At 38.1% G+C, this 19,026-nt stretch overlaps 2 protein-coding genes across 2 annotated transcripts in view; one reads left to right on the top strand and one right to left on the bottom strand.

Annotated features, from left to right (window-relative positions):
• nom1 (nucleolar protein with MIF4G domain 1) overlaps positions 1-19,026 on the bottom strand; it is a 53,389-nt gene that overhangs the window by 16,908 nt on the left and 17,455 nt on the right. The gene's annotated exons all lie outside the window — the stretch shown is intronic.
• Positions 1-19,026, top strand: part of lmbr1 (limb development membrane protein 1) — a 40,207-nt gene that overhangs the window by 5,185 nt on the left and 15,996 nt on the right. Inside the window, exons 4-10 of the mRNA XM_008396743.3 lie at positions 475-614; positions 1,187-1,290; positions 11,450-11,576; positions 12,638-12,706; positions 12,819-12,883; positions 13,144-13,216; positions 18,201-18,290. Coding sequence (XP_008394965.1) covers positions 475-614; positions 1,187-1,290; positions 11,450-11,576; positions 12,638-12,706; positions 12,819-12,883; positions 13,144-13,216; positions 18,201-18,290 — 668 coding nt within the window. The remainder of the gene's footprint in view (positions 1-474; positions 615-1,186; positions 1,291-11,449; positions 11,577-12,637; positions 12,707-12,818; positions 12,884-13,143; positions 13,217-18,200; positions 18,291-19,026) is intronic.

Below are 19,026 nucleotides of genomic sequence, written 5' to 3'. Positions count from 1 at the left end.
ATAACTTTTAGAATTACTATAGTCTGCAGACCAACAACTTGTCAGACAAGATGCTTATTTATTTTTCAACTGCAAGAAAAATAAAATATTTGGTTGCTGATGTAGGAATGTGATTTTGAAAGTTAATATCAGTTATTTCAACAAAGAAGTTAAAGCTAATTGCTTTTGAGCTCCAACTTTCGCTCTGAGGAACTAAGATTCTTTTAAAAAATCAAAACTTTTATGCAATTTGTAAGATAGCACAAGGCTGAAAGTAAAGTTGCAGTATTATTAAAAATGTCAAAATGCACATCAATTCTGTATACATTCTAGAGTGATGCATCACACAGGTGGAACAAATTCATCTCCCCTCAAGACAACGGTCATAGCACAAAGCTTATATCATAGCCGTATCTAATTTGTAAAGGTGTAAAAGAGTTTTGCTTGGATTGGGGATGTTTTTAATGTGTGTGTGTGTCTTGGTTTGATTTACAGATTATACTTGTGCACCTTCACGCTGGCTGTGTCCGGCGGTGCCGTCTTCCTCCTGCCTTTCTCGATTATTAGCAGCGAGATCCTCCTCTCCTTCCCCAGAAACTACTACATTCAGTGGCTCAACGGTTCCCTCATTCATGGTCAGTACTTCACACTGTTCATGGATCTGTTCCTTTCACTGACAAGAATAATTATTACTTGTTGCTATTTAAATGAACACATGATTATGTCAAATAAAAAATACTCTTCCGACAAATTCATGTCGTATTTGAATATAGTAAGGTTTTGCCATAACTACGCTGAGGTGTATTTGTGTAGGAAATAAGAGTGAATTTTGAATTGCCAAATGTCATTGTGAGTTACACTTTATATGATTGGGGAGGGGAAATGGTTAACATGGTTATTATCAAAAACAAAAACTGTTAGGTAGCTCTAGTGTTTTTAGATTAAAAATGAAGATTTTCTAGACTTCAGTGTTGTTAAAAAAAAACAAAAAAAAACTGCTAGGCTACTTGAAATCCACTAGGTGGCACCGGAGTCCATAATTTAAAAGCTGATGCTGTTAGATAAAACCTGTTTTATGGCAAACTACTTTAGCAGGATTGAGGGGAAACCAGTAAAAGTGGGTCACGTGGTATATTTAAGAGTTAAAGTAGTAAACTGGGAATTGCTCCTCTGTATGTGCTGCTAATAGCTTGCTTGGTTCCTGCAGGTCTGTGGAACCTGGTGTCGCTGTTCTCCAACCTCTGCCTCTTTGTCCTGATGCCATTTGCCTATTTCTTTCTGGAGTCTGAGGGATTTGCTGGATCAAAAAAGGTACAAGAAATCTCACATTCTCCATTCTTGATTTGTTTCACTCAAAGCTTGTTCTGGGAAACAGATGCCACACAATATCGTTGGGAACTTCTCTGAACTTTGTCATCTAAATCAAATTTGAACATCCTTGATTATTCTTAGACAATCTGAATATTATACATTTTCACTTTGTAGAAACACGATTATATTTCCAAGGTATTTCTCCGTGGGTTTTCTGTTCATTTATTGATATTGAGTTATATGAGCAGGGTGCAGGAGACTTTCTGTGAACAGCCAGTGGCAGCAGGTGCGTAGCCTGTGCCCTCTGCTTGACTCAGACAGGCCACTGTAACTGCCACAGCAAAAAAAAGCTCATTAAGCATGAAAGTCTGAATCTGGTCTTCGCTCAGTGCCACATCCTGACAAACTCTTTCAATAAGGCCATAGGCTGCAAACGCTTCAACACTGCTGCATCGGCCCCACTGATTTAAAGCCTGATTCCTTGTCACCCCTTCCCCAGCCCCTCGAAAATAAAACTTCAAAAGCACAGGCTAATAATCGAGTTGTAAGGCTCAGCGAACTTCCTCGTTTAATTGATTACCCGAACCCCAAGGAGGAAAAAAAAAAAGGCTGGGTGCTCATGTCCCAGAAGTCCATAAAGTGGCAGCAACATGACAGGACAATAGAGCCTTGCAGAAAGGAAAGGGAAAGATTTACCTTTAATATGCCTCTATCCTGTGTCACAGTTTGAAACCTCTCTGGTTTATGTCCCTCCTGGCCAAAGCACATAAAAATCAGTCCATACTGTAGTGGACAGGCAGGCCACTAATTGTTTCAATTGGATTTCTTATGTAGTCAGCTGGTCCTGGTGTGTAGGAAGGACAACAATTCTCCTGTTTGTTCTTTTTAATTTGAACAAGTTTCTGTTTTTAGTCTTTTGAGAGGGGGACAAGTTGAACAAGTTGAATTAACTTGTATATTGGGGGGGAACAATTGGAACTCGGCACATAGCGATGAAGGGGACCAATTTTGTCTTTAAAATCTTAGTTATAAAGAAATTACTCCAAAACCTGGGTAATATACAGCAATGGTCCAACATAATAGTATAGTCCTTTTCAAAGTCATAATACCCCTTTGGTTACATAACAACCACACTTTCTATGTATTTTCTTAGGCTTTGATGTGATATCAATACAAAGTTGTGCATAATCGGGAAGTGAAGAGAAGAAGATGTAATTTATTTCTGCAAATAAGTCAGAGAAATCTCTAATCAACTGGTTTAATAAAATCCAGTCGACATCAGTGAACAAACAGCGTCATGATGCTTTCAAGACACATAAATGGCAGGTCAGGGATAAAGCTGTGGAGTTGTTAACGGCAGAGTTATAAAGCAAGTCAGAGTTTTAAGCATCTTTCAAGGCATTTCTCAACTGATTATCTGAAACCTGAAACTGGGAAGAACACGGCACAACTGCAAACCGACTAAAACTGTTCCCCCAAACTGATGGGCAGAGCAGGACGAAGGTTATTTAGAGAAGCAACCAAGAGGTATCTCTGGAGGAGCTGCAGAGATCCATAGCTCCAATAAGAGGAGCCTTGGGGGCAGAGTGGAAGAAAGTACTCTGGCCAGATGAGACCAAAACATGCTAAACGCTATAAGGGATGGAAAACTAATTCCCTGAATAGGAGTGGAAGAGATGGAATTTAAAGCTTTATCATATTTTGTGATTAAACTATTTTTCTTGTTTATGGCTGCAACTGTGTCACAGCTATTATAGGCCCCCAAACACAAATACTGCCCTATGAAAACATTCTCATTGGTAATCGCATAAAGAATCATGATTTGTATCATTAAACTGCACATGGTAAATTGCATTTAATCAGATTTTCAAATGTATTGATTCTTTCAATGAACAAACATTGGAGATAATGGTAAAAACATCAATTCTGATAATATGGATCGGATCTGTTGTTTTTATGTATTTTATGGGAACAACTTTATGTTTTATATTAGAATTTATTGTGACAACAATAAATACAAATTCTTATGATAAACTTATCACGGTAAATGATAAACTATGCGATAAATGCCCACCCCTAACCCAGAACACAACATCCTCTGCATGAAACAAAAAAATATATCCTACTACAATGTAATGAAAATTGTGGTTTAGAAAAAGTTTAAGGTAGTGTATAAATTTCTTTTAACAAATAAGACTTGAACAAAATTAATTCCTGGAGCTTAGCTTCCATAAATCTGTTCAGAGGAAGCACTGTTCAGTGTTGAGCTTCACTTTTAGATATATATTGTGTTTGGAGAGGGAGGGGGGTGGGCTGACACTCAAGTACCCCCCTAACCCCCCTACCAAAAAAAAAAAAACGTAGCCGCCTGTAAAGGAAATAGTGTCTCCGACAGCAAGAAGAACGTAAAACACAGATCTCCATTTTTATAATGTGATATTATCCTTTCATCCAATAATAGCATTAGACCAAGATGTAATAAGGTTTTATGTGGCATTTTAACCTCCTGGGCTTATGTTGTAGCCCCGCAAGGTCTCTTTGCCTGCGGAAATGAAGTGAATGATGAATTTCATCGCTAACACTATAAGTCAGCCTTTTCATGTGGCTGTGTTTACTTTTGACGATGCACTAAAAGACGCCAACGGAATAAGGATGGAAATGTGGATGTTTTTTCTTTTTTTAATGCGTGTTTTTTTATTTTTTATGCGGAACTCTTTAGGGCCTCTGTCACCCCGAATGATTAACAGTTTAACAAATTGTCCAAATTGTGGATGAATCAGGGTGACTAAGGGTTGTGATGTCAGAAGTTATGATCTAGCTTTAGTTGCTGCTGTAAAATGTCTCCCACTTTATGACCTTGTTCTCAGATTTTTGCTTAAGACCTGTATTACTTTGGGCGCCCAGGGTTGTTGTGGCGTTAGCTGTTAGTGTAACTTATTAGAGTTTATGGAGCTCAACTTAGAGATTTTGTTTATTAGTGAACCTCATTAATTGTAGATAACGTTAGAACAATAATAACCTACAGAATTCATTTGCATTTCCTCCCAAAGACTATAAAAGTGTACTCTCCAGCCTTCTAAGTGGCTTCAATCAACTAAAGGGAATCTGAGGTAGTTTGAAGTTATTTTTATGTTAAAACGCATTTTGATAAAGACAACCTTAATCTATTTTTAGTGTAGAAGCATAAAGGGTTTCTATTTTTTCCCATCTGTTTCAGCTGCTAATTATTATTTGAAGCTGCCAACACGCTATGTGGTGAATAGTCTTTTAGTCCCAACCAGTATTGAAATCTTTTTGATCCTGGAACGAGTTGGAACGAGTTTGACCCTGCGACTGACCCAGCGAAGGGCCAACAGGTTTCATCTGGTAGTTAAAGAAACTCCTCATCAATCTCATCCTAAGCCCTAACCCGCCGATGATGAGAAGTGTGTTTATTGTGGAGGAGGGGGAGGCGGAGAGGGTGAAAACGTCTCGCCGAGCAAACCCTGTTCGGTGTTACTAAGATACTCCTCTTTGTTGGCGCTCCACAATGGGAGCCTGGATATTTATTTCAAATCTCCTGCACATGCAGACATTTTTCCCAGGCCTTCTTTCTAGGCAGGCCCAGCCGGAGAATATAGTGGTGTTTACATACCTTCCTTTAGGGTCATAGTGTCTCCCTAAAGCTGCCCGTTACAATGTTGGTTACCACAGCAATATATTAGCTCGAGCGGGGGAATTTTAAAAAGGACAAACAAGATTTTCCTGTCCTTTCATGACTCAGTTTTTCTAAACTGAAGTGAAACGTTGCGAATGAAACTTAAATGATTCTTGACCAAAGTATAAGCTGTTTTTGCTCAGAGAAAGATATCAATCCTTTGGGCAGTGTTGGAAAAGTATGACTTGTGTTGCTGGGTGTAAAAATAAATAACTGAGGAAACATTTCTTCATTTCTGAGAAGCACACTTTATGAAAATAAATAATGGATGGTTCTTTCATTCAAGTGATTGTGAACTAAAGTTAAATTAAATAAATCTGTGTCTTGCTGCAGTGGTAACCATTTTCCAGTCTCAGATGTCATCGTTGCTTCATTAAGAAGCATAAACGGTCTTTAGAAGTGCGCTGCGCAGGTTTACAGGGGAATGTCCTTCTTTTCTGCTTTCTGTCTTTGACACGGTCATTGCACTGCTGCCGACTGCTTGAAGGATACACTAACAAGGTCCCAGAGCATCTGGCACGTCTTTACCAAACAGAACAGTGTTTTTGCTGAGATGTGAAATGGGCCCTGCCCCCTCCTTTACTTTTTTACACTCTTGGCCCTTGTTGCATGCTTACCTGACAGTCAGCAGAGAGATGGTGCGCAGAACGGTCTCTGCCACCACCTACTGACCTGCTCCAAATTGATGGCAGCAACAAGGAAGCTCCTGTTGGAGCCTCTTCCTTTTTCTCACTTTTCTCTCTTATTTATTCTTCATTAGTGCGGCCGTAGGAGCTTTGCAAATAGCTTGTCTCTATTTCGCTTTTAGAGATATTCGCTACAGGCATCAAGCCTGTTGCTGAGCCTAAATTTAAACCTAGCAGTTTGCAGTTCAATTGATTCTATAAGTTGGGAAAATGATTCACATCTATAAGGGTCTTGGGGTATTTCACTGGACATGGTACTTCATCAGGTACAGTACCTTCCAGATTGCGTACCTCTTTAATCTTTTCATGTTTTGTCACATTGAAACCTATTGGGTTTTATTCGATACAGAAAAACAAAGTAGTTCATAATTTTAAAGGAGTGAAATTTTGTTGCAAGCATAACATTAGAAAGTGACATAAGCATTCAGCCACCTTTTGAAGATTTTATAGATGCAAGTCTATTTTTTTGGATGCGTCTCAATCAGTGTTGCCTATTTTTCATTGCAAAACTACTCAGTTTCAGTCAGATTGGCATTTTCTACCAAAATTGATTTTGAACTTTTGGCACAGCTTCTCCGTGGGATGTAAGCTTGGCCTTTTGCTCTGGCAGAACATGTTTAGGGTTGTTGTCCGAGTGTTAAGTTTTCCTTCACACAGTGTTTTGCATGTTGGCCTTCATTTTGAAGTGGCCTCCACCGCTAACAGTTGTGTAGTCCACATGAGTCATGGACCTCGTTGCTTCCTCTCTGATTATGACTCTTGTTAGCTGACATGACAGTTTAGTTGGGTCGCCATGTCTTGGTAGGATTGTAGGATACTCTTCACTTTTTGATCCTGATTCTTAGGGGTGAATTAAAAAAAGCATGTCACATTTTTCAGTTTTACTTATTTACTCTTTTGGTTTTGGATAGATTTTTTCAAAAACATGGGTAGTTTTTCCTACATTTGATTTTACAATTAACTTCTAACTTCCAATAAAATAAATTCATTAGGGTTTGCGGTTGTAATGTGATGAAGTGTAGAAAAGTTTAAGTGTTATGAATACTTTTGTTTGGCATAATTTGATGAATAAATATGTCACATGTCTCTTATGATGCTTTCCACTTTTCTTGGAAATCTCTCCACTCTTCTATAAGCAGATCTGCAGCAGGCAACCAGCCCCTCGCTGGATGTCGGTGTGAGGATCAGGGGATGCTGAATATTTTAGAACTGCTATATTTAGAGGTAGTTACACATTTAGAATAGCAAGAATAGAAACTTTCAACGGGCACTCTGGATGCCAAGGCACAGGTTTTTTTTCTTTTTTCTTTTCTCCTTTTTTTCCCAGCCATCACCGTTTGACGATTAAAACTTTGATCATTAATGATGACTCTCTTTTGGACGGCTTCTATTTATAAACCATACTTTCATCCTTGTGTCTTTTGTGATTCAAAACAAAGCCGCTATTCCTCTCTAATAATGAAATTATGCCTGAGACAGTAGATTGTAGATGACAGTGAAGGAGGTGATGAGCTCTGCCTTTGCCCTAAATGATGTGAATGTGGAATGATTTGAGCCTTATAAATGATTGAGAGACGTATCTAAAGGGAATATACCTTCAGTGTGGCATGGGCAGCTTGTTAAGGTGGACTGGTGTGCTTGACTGGACACATGTCCTGCCTGTGGGTTCTGCGTGTTCTGATGCATCCTTAAGAGTGCACATGTGGGACGTGGTTGAGGTCCCTGAAAGCATTCCTCTCTCACCTCTCTCAACTCTGGGGAATGAGATTTGCTCAGACCTCGACTCCAGTCTCCCTATGTTGTTCTCTCTCATTATTTTTTTTCTTTATTCTCGTTAGTCGTTTTTCTTCTCCTCTTCTTGTGTTGAGTGTATTTGTATGCGGCTGTGAGATGCAAGATTAACATGTCCGCCTAATATTCAAAGGATGCAAGAGTTTAATGAACAAGACAGTGAGTAAAATTGTTAGTCAAATCTGTAGATGCATAGTCACTAATTTCAGAATGTTTTTGCACAATAAAAAAAAGTGCAAACATTGTTGATGCTTTTAAATGGTTCTGTATCCCTGTCCAGTCACCTGTAAAGTAGCTGTAGTGTTTGTGTTTGCCACACTGGGGCACTCTGGTCTCTGCCCATTATCTTCTTTGTTGTGCTATAAAATTCTACCCTCACTGAGGCTTTTCCTGAAATAAGAGGAAGTGATTGGCATGTAATTGCTCAATAATAGCAAAGGGACGCTGTAGGGGATTTACACCAATGATGTGAATAAGCCTGCAGTCTTATTTTTCTATAATGGTTGGTAATACAGACTCAATAGATGTGTGGTTATCGATTGATGTTTTATCAGAAACAGTGATTTGCAAACTTGTGCATATCCCTTGAACTTTTTCAAACTTCAGATATTTGGGATTTTAAGTAATAGACCAACACAAAATAGAGGATGATAGGGAAGTTGGCGGGAAGTAATACGTTGGTTTTAACTTTTTTTTTATTTTTATAAATTAAAAATACTAATTAGAATGTGTAGCTTTGATTTGTATTTCACTCACTGGAGCCTGATACCCTTAAATGTAATCTAGTGTAAATAGTTGCCTTTAGAAGTCACCTAATTAGTAATCAGAGTCCAGATGTGTGTAATTTAATCTCAGTATAAATCCAGCTGTTCTGTGAAGGCCTCAGAGGTTTGTTAGGGAACATTAGTGAACAAACGGCAAGACAGGTCAGGGATACAGTTGTGGATAGCTTTAAGGAGAAATTGGGTGATAAAGGAATATTCTAAGCTTTTGATATTTCAAAAGACATTGTTCTATCAACTATTTGAAAACAGATTATGACACAACTTGTAAAGATATGGCCAATAATTTGATTCATACCGTCCGTATCAGGTCAGCATGAATCAAAGAAGCAATTAACAGTTCCTAGGTAACTGGAGGAGCTGCAGAGATACAAGCCAATAGTTGCATTCCTCAATAAGACCATTAGTAATAATTAACTCTTCAAATCTGGTCTTTCTTATGGGGTGTCAGGGAAAAAAGTAACGTAGTTGGAAAAAAAATCACGAGAAGTCCTTGTAGTTTAAAAGCCATCCAAGGGACACATAAAGGTGTGAAGGAAGGTGCGTTACCAAATTAATATGACAGCAGCACCATGACGTGATGCTTTTTTTCAGCAGGGAATAGGAAAGCTGCTCAGAGTTGATAAGAAGGCTGATTGTAGCTGAAAGCAAGTCATTTAATGTCTGCTAAAGACTGAAGCCAGAGGTTTATGCTCAAACAGGACCTCAACTATACGACCACAGGTCTAATAAAATGATTTAAGTCGAGGGATATCCATCCAATCCAATCAAACGCCAGACCTAAATTCTATTTAAAATTCCAGTTTGACGCTTTCTGACCAGTTTGATTGATCGACGGCAGCATGGCCGTTCTGAAAAGAAAAACGGACAAAGAGTTTGGTTTGTAAATCTGCAAAACTACCCTGATTTATTCCCTAAGAACTGCATCTGTAAATACAGCTTAAGGTGATTCTACAAAGTGGGTTAAGGGCAAAAGGTTCAGCTCATTTACTTTTCAGTTCAAAATAATGATTGTATCACATAAAATGTTAATAGAACACAGTTTGTGGTTGCAGTGTGACAAAATTAACACTGCATGGTGTTGTACATGTATACATAAAATGATGTCGCAATTTAAAAGTAAGTTACCGATATATTTTACTATGGGGAGGGAAAAAAAGGCTTTTATACAGTGGTGGAACTGTATAATAAAGCAGACCCCTAAGGACAGGTGTACTTGGAAGGGTGCTGAGGAATGAAGAACATTGTATGATTTACTTCCTCAAACCGCAGCCGAGTCCACTCTATAAAGTGGCCTCATGATTAAGAGGGGAAGCATTCAAAGAGGGTCCTCTTTAATGTACTTGTTGGCAAATACTGAACAGCAACCACGCAGCCATTATGTTAGTTGGTAACAAATTGCTCACATGTCCTTAATTTAAACGGCACTCCCCAAAAAGGCAGGGAACGCTTGTTATCCCATGTCTGGTTGTGTACCTTACATGTGTTTGGGAGCACCTATCCATCTTTCTGCCCTAGACAGCTCGTGTCTCCACCAGAGGAGGGAGGTTTTAGAAACTGTGAGAACAGATAGGAAGGGGCTTTATTAACCACTCAGCAGTTTGTGACCCGGAAAACCCAAATTACCCCAAAACTCTCTCGTCTACACAACATGGGACTTGGCCGCGGTACTCAGGGAGTTGCTAATCGGCCCCATATGGGAGGTCTGCTCTTGATCGCAGACAGTAGCTGTGCCCCTCGGAGCACCCCTGCTCCCCTCCTCTTTTTAATTTCGCCTCTGCCACTGTCAGCCTCTGTTGGGCCTATTTTATAGACTACAATAAGCGTGTATAAAAGAGCTGTTTTACACACAGATCCATGGGAGCCTTTATGTGATGTTTGTGTAGGGTTAGTGGAAGTCATGCTGTTATTAGGTGAGGCAGTTTAAAAAGGAGTGATTTGGTGTTGGGGGGGGATTGTGCTTCCTGTTGAAAATGTCAGATGTTGGAAATGGCATCCAGTAAGTATTTTTATGTAAGGATAGCTTAACAGGAAATAAATGGGAAACAGGAATGTCACTTTGGTCAATATAAATTGAGCAAGTCTTTCTGTATGGGTACAAATGTTCACCCTTTGTCTACTTTTTTTTTTTCTTCTCCAGGTATTCTGGGGGTTTTTAGAGTAGGGTCTGCGGCTTGTGGCTGCAGAGCCTCAAGTGGGTCTTTCGATTGTCCACATTGGATCCTAATAACTGGAAAAAATTTATAAAGAACTGAGAAATGTTTTTAAATATTGAAATAATAACAAATCAAGATTTGAGCTGTTTTTCATTAGAATTTCGACAAGAGAATGATGCAAAACGTTTTTTGTACATCATTTTCCATGATTAGGAACATCCCATACAAGAAAATGTAGCCATTCTCTTCTTGCAAAAGTTTTATTATTAATTTAAATCCTAATGTAGAAACAAATTAACCTGTCAGATAAAAAAAAAGTAGTTACCACAGTACTGTGAAATTGTAGCAATACTTATGAATTTGCTTAATGGGCGATATGGAGACATTAGAACATGTTGAACTGAGTGAACGTTTGGAAATATTTTTTGTCTCCATTTGTGCAAAATAAATTTTTGCACAAATTTTATTGTAATCAGGTCAATTCACTGTATTCCTGAACCGCACTTGCCATGTTCAGTGTTTCTGGTCATTTTGCACCACATTTCCTTTTGGTGTTGGGTTAGCTGTCCAAGTGTTCTAGCTGGTTTCTGGTCAGCTTTTTGTCAATGTCAGTCTTGGTTTTTAGAAGAAAAACAAAAGAATTGTAAATCTATTTTATAACTCACAAACTTATGAATTGATTGAATTAACAGTGTCTGTAAATGTGTTTCATGCACATAAGTCATTGAATTACCCAATGAAAGACATGTCTGAATGGTATCCTTGAAAACTCAAATTGTCACACAAGTGTCCATGTCCCAGGAACCGAATTCATTTTGAAGCCTGAATATTTGACCATTTTGTATTAAAAATAGGGAATATAACTTTGACAGTTAATTGTTAATTTAAAACCATTCTGATTGACTTCTGCTGCTTCAGTTGTATTATTTCAACTGCATGAATTACAGAAAACAAAAAATAGAATGATGAAATATTATGTCTTTTGTGATCATAATTCATAGTGTGATATTTGTGTCGAACATTAACCCATAATTTGTCCTCTGTCAGGGCATAAAGGCTCGCATTCTGGAGACGTTTGTGATGCTCTTCCTGCTGGCTCTGCTCATTCTTGGCATTGTGTGGGTAGCATCAGCCCTGATTGACAATGATGCAGCCAGTATGGAATCGCTCTATGGTAAGTGGCTTAATATCTTTTTCTTCAATTCAACTGTTAATGTCATGCATTTTCAAATTTAACAAATTTTAAGAGAGTTTCTTGAAATAAGACATAGAAACATATAAACATATCTGTTAGTGTCCAAATAATGTTGGCGCAATATTATGTAAGGGTTAAACTTGACCTTCATCATCTTTGTTCAGGCTACATTTGGACCAAAAAAGTGACTTTTAGAATTCATATTCTTCTGGACTAAATAATGACCATGACTGGATAACCTCAAACCGGCATCAAAATATGTTCATGGCCAGCTGGTGTTTTGAGTGTGCTTTGAAGTTTAGAAAATATCCTGCAAGGGTGAACCATTCACTTTTTGTAAGGCTCTTCACCTTGTCCCTAATGTAGCTATAAAATGTAACCTGTAAGAGGGTCAGACAGGGGCACAGTTCCACTGTGACTGAGAAATATCCTTATTAAAAAGCGAGAGCTCTTAAATATCTACTTTATGACCCAGTATCGATCACTCCATAAAAGTTAAAGTAGAAAAATAATTTTGCACATAATGGTTCACAGGATGAGATTAAAAGGAAACCATGCTCATTTTGAAAACCTTTACAAACTATTTAATTTTATCATTTGGCCTGTAAATGTTTTGAAAAAAGAAAACAGAGTTAAAAAAAAAGAAGTGAGTTTTCTGATGTTTTGTTGGTTGATTCTATTATCTAGAAAAATTTAAAATAATATATACATACATTTTAAATTAACACCTTTTTTCTGTGACTTATCCAAATATAAATGTAATCATTTTTATTACCTCATTTTCCAAATGTATTAAAATTCCATTTAACCTCTTTATTTTAAACAGTCTGACCACGTTTAAATTGTTCTGTTTTTAATGAATCAGACAAATAAGTTTAGAAGTTACAATAGAGCTGATCTAAATTGGTCCAGATTCCTGCCCTAAAAAGAAATTCAAATGCAGAATGTTGAAATTTAACTCTGTACTAAAAAAAAACATGCATTACATACTGCAAATAAAAAAAATGAACTAAAAAAAAATCTGAAATCATTTCTTCTAGATCTTTGGGAATTCTACCTGCCATACCTCTATTCCTGTATATCACTGATGGGAGGACTGCTTTTGCTAAGTAAGTTGTTTGATTCAATTCTATACACAACACATAAACTTCCCTCATTTCTTTTTCCCCTTTTCACTTAAACAGAAGTGACAATCATAGTTGTTTTCTGTTTTCTATTAAGTGTGCACTCCTGTGGGGATGTCCAGGATGTTTACTGTCGTGGGCCAGTTATTAGTGAAACCGACGGTAGGTAACAGTTCAAATTAAATATTTATACGGTTAAGTTAGAAATGCTTTATTGTATTTTTTTTTTTTAACAGAATCCGTGTCAGATCTATTACATTGTGCTCTTCTGTTCCTAAAGCTCCAACATTCAGCCAATAAAAGCATGACAGGACTACAAATAAATCACCTACTCATCCTCCCATCTGCCATTGCTCCAGTCCCACTTTGGACCTAATTATAACCCATTTCATCTTTCCCTTCTCTGCTCCCCTCCCCTTTAGATCCTGGAGGACCTGGATGAGCAGATTTACTGCATCCATTTGCAGGAGGAAGCCCTTCAGAGGAGATTAAACGGTATGTCTGTGGGAGACGTGTTGGCACGTTATAGGCAGGGGTAGAGGTTGACTGCACTATTGGGTGTGATAAAGGCTGGCCTCGCTGGAATCAATTAGCATCGAGAATTCAGCGGGGCAAAAGAAATTCACACACACTTGACATAGGTTTTTCCACACGCGGCTCCACTCTTCTAACTTTCTGCCAAAGGTCAAAGTAGCCACCTTAACCGTGGACGATATTTTATGGTTGGGAAGTTTTTCTGCAGAGCTTCTGTCACCACTGGTGAAGTGATTGCCTCATTTAATGTCGGGACTAGAATGGTATCCTGGTTAATAGGGAGGAAATTAAAGCTTTTGAGGAATTTGCGGCTTGCTGCTGCGGACATTAAAGACCTGCTTTTTTTTTTTTTACTGATGTCTGAAAGAGCGACCAAAGTCCTTTGGCTTTTCTTAGGAATTGTTCACAAAGGGAAAGTTTAGAGTTCAAAGATGATAAAAATGTTATTTTTGTTAGCCTGCATTTCCCTCCTGTGTCCAGCCCCTCTGTGTTCCATAAAATCCTTGTTTGACATGGAATTATCTCTAAAAGCAGGAAGTTAAGTTCCAAAACCTACTTTAGCATGAACTCAAGCACGCAACCAAGTGTACAGATGTGAGTAAATGAAGAGGACAAGCGTCCTTTCAAACCAGGAAGGTAAGAGAAAGATCTCTCCCTGATAGCGTGTGTGTTTTTGAACGCACCGCCTGCCTCCTCCATAGACTGCCACCAATGCGTACGGTTCTCTTCGGGGCTCATTCCACACTGCCCAGCTTTGAACTATCTGATAGAATAATTGTAATCTGTTCTTTATCATCTCCTTAACTGTTTGATCTTTTCAAGTCCCTGCGAGAGGGCCGGGGGGGGGGAACTGTGGTCAACACATGTCTGACAGTGGACTGAGGCCAAACTGCAGCTCATTCTGCTTGTTAAAGAGGTGGGAGTTAGGAGCGAGGGAGGATTTTCCTCAGTGGAGGATAACCCTTATCAGACGAGTGTTTTTTATGCACATGCAAATACTTGTTTTTCATGTTTCTATGTTGGTGAAACCGAAGGCTCGGGTGGCGTTTCTTTTGATCTGAGAGAAGTGAAAAGAAATCGGTTCAGGAACAGTTCACAGGACACACTCCAGAGACGTCAGTGTGTTCTTGCTTCACCTGTGTCCGCTCTCTGATAGATTATCCCCTTCGCCGGTTTGTGTTTTCTAGACGCAAACTGTTGAGCCTCATCAGTCGATGCATTCATGTTTGTTTACGTGTGGGGCTCTTTGTTGTGGTCCCTCGATGTGTAATTGCCCATTTTAAAGGGACATCTCTGCGGTTTAAATTGTGTGGATCAGTACATCTTGAGGATCAGTAGTCATGTGTCTACTTTCTTTGAAGTGGAAAAACAAGAGTTCACATAACATGAACATACTATGTAGCGATAAACTGTTTGTTGCAGCCCATTTACAGTGTTAAACACTTACTTTGTGGCTTTAACGTGTAATTACAGAAACACCAGTCAGAATAGCTTATTTTTTTTATACAAGGAGTTAAGAAAATGCCAGTAAATCGGTAGATGAATTGTTGGAAGTAGAAACTAAGAAATTGTTCCAAATATTGCAGCTCTGTGACATGAAACGGATTAAAAGTTGTTAAAATTGGAAAGTTAGGGTGTTGACATTGTTGCAAACCAACAGTAGTTTTGTAGGGCCTCGCCTAACAAATATTGATTAATCAGTTGATTATTCTGATGATTCATTGATTAATCGCATAAAACATAGGCACATTCTGCAGATTTTTCATTTAATTTTTCACCAAAATAATTTAGCGCTCCACTATGGATCCAAATCTGACTGTATAATTACATTGTACCAATTTGGCTTTTGTAAAACTCCACATTAATTATGCAAATATATACAAGTGTTCTGACAGGATATTGTCGTAACTTGGTGCTAGATGAACAGAATTGATGGTCAAAAGCAATAAAGGTAATTGATTATAATTAAAGAGTATAATTTTAAATAATAAAAAGTTGGTCAACTTTTTAATTCTTAAGTTTAAATTACTTTAAAGTGATGTTTTTATGTCAGGACCTAAAGTCCTGATAGGACGTTTCAGGCATGTGTTAACTTTTGCTCAAGCCACATTTTGTTCCTAAACAGGGTTTTTTTAAATAACTAACTCATTTGATGACTTCAGCAAGTTGACTATGACTTGAATTGTTTTTCTTTTTTGTATGTGACTCACATACTTTGTACATCTGACTGTAATGCCTACAGTAAACTGTGAACATCACAGGACATATATATTTGTTACAATATGACACCAGTACAGATCACAGGCAAATAAATGCTACCAGTGCATAAAAAGTGCATGAAAATATGATAGAATTATAGAAAGAGCAATGAATAAACAAATCGTAAAAAATGTAAGACTCAGGTAAATATAATTTAAGACCAAGCATTAAATCTGGGCACATCTAACACTTTTTAAAGCCTTAAATTTTGATGATTAAACTTAAGGCTTTTTATGACTTGCAGAAGTCACAGAAACTCTGCTAAAGTCAAGCACTCTGCGACTCAAACGCATAAATATATTGTAAGGCAGATTTAAACATTCAGCACTGTATCCACTCAGGTTTATCTTCGGTTTGGCCACGTTTTTTTTGGATCTGTGCAGACCTCAGTCCCCTTCAGCGTCTCAACAAACAGCAAATGCTTGTAAAAACTGATGATTTAGTTTTCAGCTTTATGACAAGCCCTGGATTTATGAACATCTGGCCAGAATTGAATTTGTAAGCATAGGTGTGGTGTAAAAACCAAGATGCATATAAATGTGCAACTATACCACAGGATGTCTCCAGTAGTTTATATTTAAGTCGTAGGAACAAGAAAAACATCTTTTTTTAATGCATGTGTTATGTAGATTTTGGGGATACATAACAAATTTATTGCAAAGTGATGTTTTTACATCCTGGTGTTCTGAAAACAAAGCAACATGGTGCTTGTCCAGATGCTATGCGGCACAATGACCTTGCCGCTGCCTCTCTTTTCTCAGCATGGTGTTTAGCATATTTGGGGATGACGTAATTTTTTGAGCGCTGGAGAAGGTTGGAGAGGATATGTTGAATTAACTCTGAGCCCTCCTGGCTGCCAGAGCACTCACTCAGCATCTCTGCCTCGCTGTAACTCAGTCTGTTACTTGACGGTGCCAGCAGAGGGAGAGGAAGGATATATGTAACTTCAGTATGGAATGATGTCATTGAAGATACTGCAGCTCAGTTCCTCATCATTTCCCTTTTTTGCTTCAACAACTGAAAAAATCCTTTGTTTTTAAATGCAATCTACTAGTTTTTCAGCTGTGAAGATGTCATTTGTATCTACTTTTTACATCTAAAATCCTGTTTGTATGAAAAACTGATAAAGCTGTGAAGTTGACTGAGTACATTCGAGTTCCCAGATGATCACTTTAGTTTGTGATTGAAGGGGAAAATAACCTAACGAAACTGTCGACATTTCCTGTGGTGCTACGTTTTTCTCTTTGATTTTGCTCTGAGGGTTCAAACTTTCCCCCCTTTTCAGATCCCAGGACAGTTAGTGTTATCTCTAAAGGCTTAGACATAGACTTCCACCTTGCTCTCTTCCTATCTCACCTTTGTAACCTACTTAAACTCATCCAGACAGGGCGTGTCATAATGACAGTGGAAAGGAAGAGGTTTGATCAAAGTGATCAGTCCCTTACTCCTGTAACAAAGATGAAAGATGGTATTTTTATTGCATGGTAGTAACGGTGTAACACTGAGCTAATTGGTCTCGATCTGCCAGTCACCCTGAGGGATGCAAGTGGATACTTTTCCACTTTGGCTTCACCGGCCTTCAATGCTAGTATGTCAAGCTGGAAGGAAAACAGAGTGAAACAGATAAATTAGCCCTAAATGAGCCGGCCTTGTGGTTTTCCTGGAGAATCCCTTGCCGGCTTACTGAGCCCACTCAACTAGTTGTGGCATGTGCGAGATGGCTCCTGAGTAGTTTTAGTGTGAAATCACATTGAAATTTCAAAAACACTGTCATGTGCTAAGCAGGATTACATGCCTGGGTGAAATGTTCTTACAAAGAAAAGTTAAATGACATATTTTGGTGGCGAGACATAAAATATGTATTCTTAAAGAAGTCTGAAAGTTGCGTTAAAAAAAAAAAAATTACAAAAGCCAAATCAAACTGTAGAAGTAGTTTGTGAAATCTAATGGTTACCATGTGATAAAATAACTTTTATCCATAAATTAACTGTCTTCTGTGACATTTCCAGAAGGTTTAACCCTTCTGTTGTAAATTTCCTTGTGTGCTTAAGATTATTGCACTGTTGCTGTGTACTTTCAGAATTGCTTCCCCTGCTGACATGTTTAATTTATCAGGAGACTGTTGAGAAGTTGTCAGTTGTGTTTTTTAGAGGTGTTCACGCTTGCTGAAAATCACTTATTCAGCTGCATTTGCTTAGAAACCCCTAGATGCTTCTTAATCTTTTAATTCTTAAGGAAACTGTAAGGATACATGTTGTTTTTCTTATATTGTGCTTCTGTGTGTTGGTTTTGCTAAAGAAGTAATGACACAATGTGATCTGGCAAGAGTTGTTGCTTATTCAGAGTCCTATTCATTCAATTTTAAGATGAGAGGCAGAGTATTATTTTTTTTTCTACTGTCTTTTGGTAAATTAAAAATTGGAGTTGGAAGAGCAGTCCTCTTTTACCTTGACTTTTTAAGATAATTTTCTTCAAATTCTTCTAATTAACTGATGTGCCTAAACAGGTATAATATGAATTTTAGATAAAATATAAATATTTTAACTATTCAGTCAAGCTAAAGATAAACAGTTTCAGTTGATAATCTTGATATTTATCACAATAATAAAAACCTCTCTGCACAGCATTTTCTGAAGCCCGACCCGCTGTATGATGGTATAAGTTTGATTTGTTTGCTCTCCCTCAGGATCATCTTCGCACACCTACATCCGAGGGAGCTTTACTTTTCAACTCACCAAAGAACTGGACAATATTAGAAATCAGAAGAATAAACTGGGTAAGCGTTTGCATTCTCTGATGAGACTGATGTATTTTGTTTTAAGACCTTGAATTACTGGAGTAATGTACGCCAAAGACATTAGCTTTATACATATTGCTGACAGGCAGCTGCTCCCTCTTCATCTGCCTTAATTTCTTAATTTGGACTTGGATCAGAACTGCCTGATAATTTTCCATCCATTTTAGGATATTATAAATGAAGCCAGAGCCTTTTGGGGAGCCGTGTTGCAGGGAAAGGAGAGCACAAAGGCACTTAGGATATTGGACAAGATGCAAACTTTATATTGTAGCAAGCCTTTTAGTGATGTCATTAATTTAGAAGGATGGTGCATATAAAATGCACTTGGCAAACTTCTCGGGCAGGCAGACTGAATACACTTTGAGAATACAGAGGACTGACTGTTGGTTGGGAATAGACAAAGACAATCAATATGTCAGAGATATAAGGACGGTCACATACACAATGTAGGAGAACAGTGGATGTTACAGCGACAGAGTGCATGAGGTTTACAAGCTGTCAGTCGCAACTACAAACATGACTGATCAGCTGCTGAAATACGACGTAGGTATAAAATTGAAATGTTTCATCTGGCTTGAAAGAAAGTCACGTCGGTTTGCCCGCCGCACTCTTAGATGTTGAAACCAAAATATAAATCACAAAATTAATTTTGCTGCGTTTCATTTTATCTGGAGATTTATTGCTGTTTCCGCTAATTAAGGCAATGATGAGTGTG

The sequence above is a fragment of the Poecilia reticulata genome, chromosome 20 (assembly GCF_904066995.2).
Source record: "Poecilia reticulata chromosome 20, P_reticulata-male-v2, whole genome shotgun sequence".
NCBI classification, from domain to species: Eukaryota; Metazoa; Chordata; class Actinopteri; order Cyprinodontiformes; family Poeciliidae; genus Poecilia; species Poecilia reticulata.
This window is presented reverse-complemented; position numbering and strand designations above follow the sequence as displayed.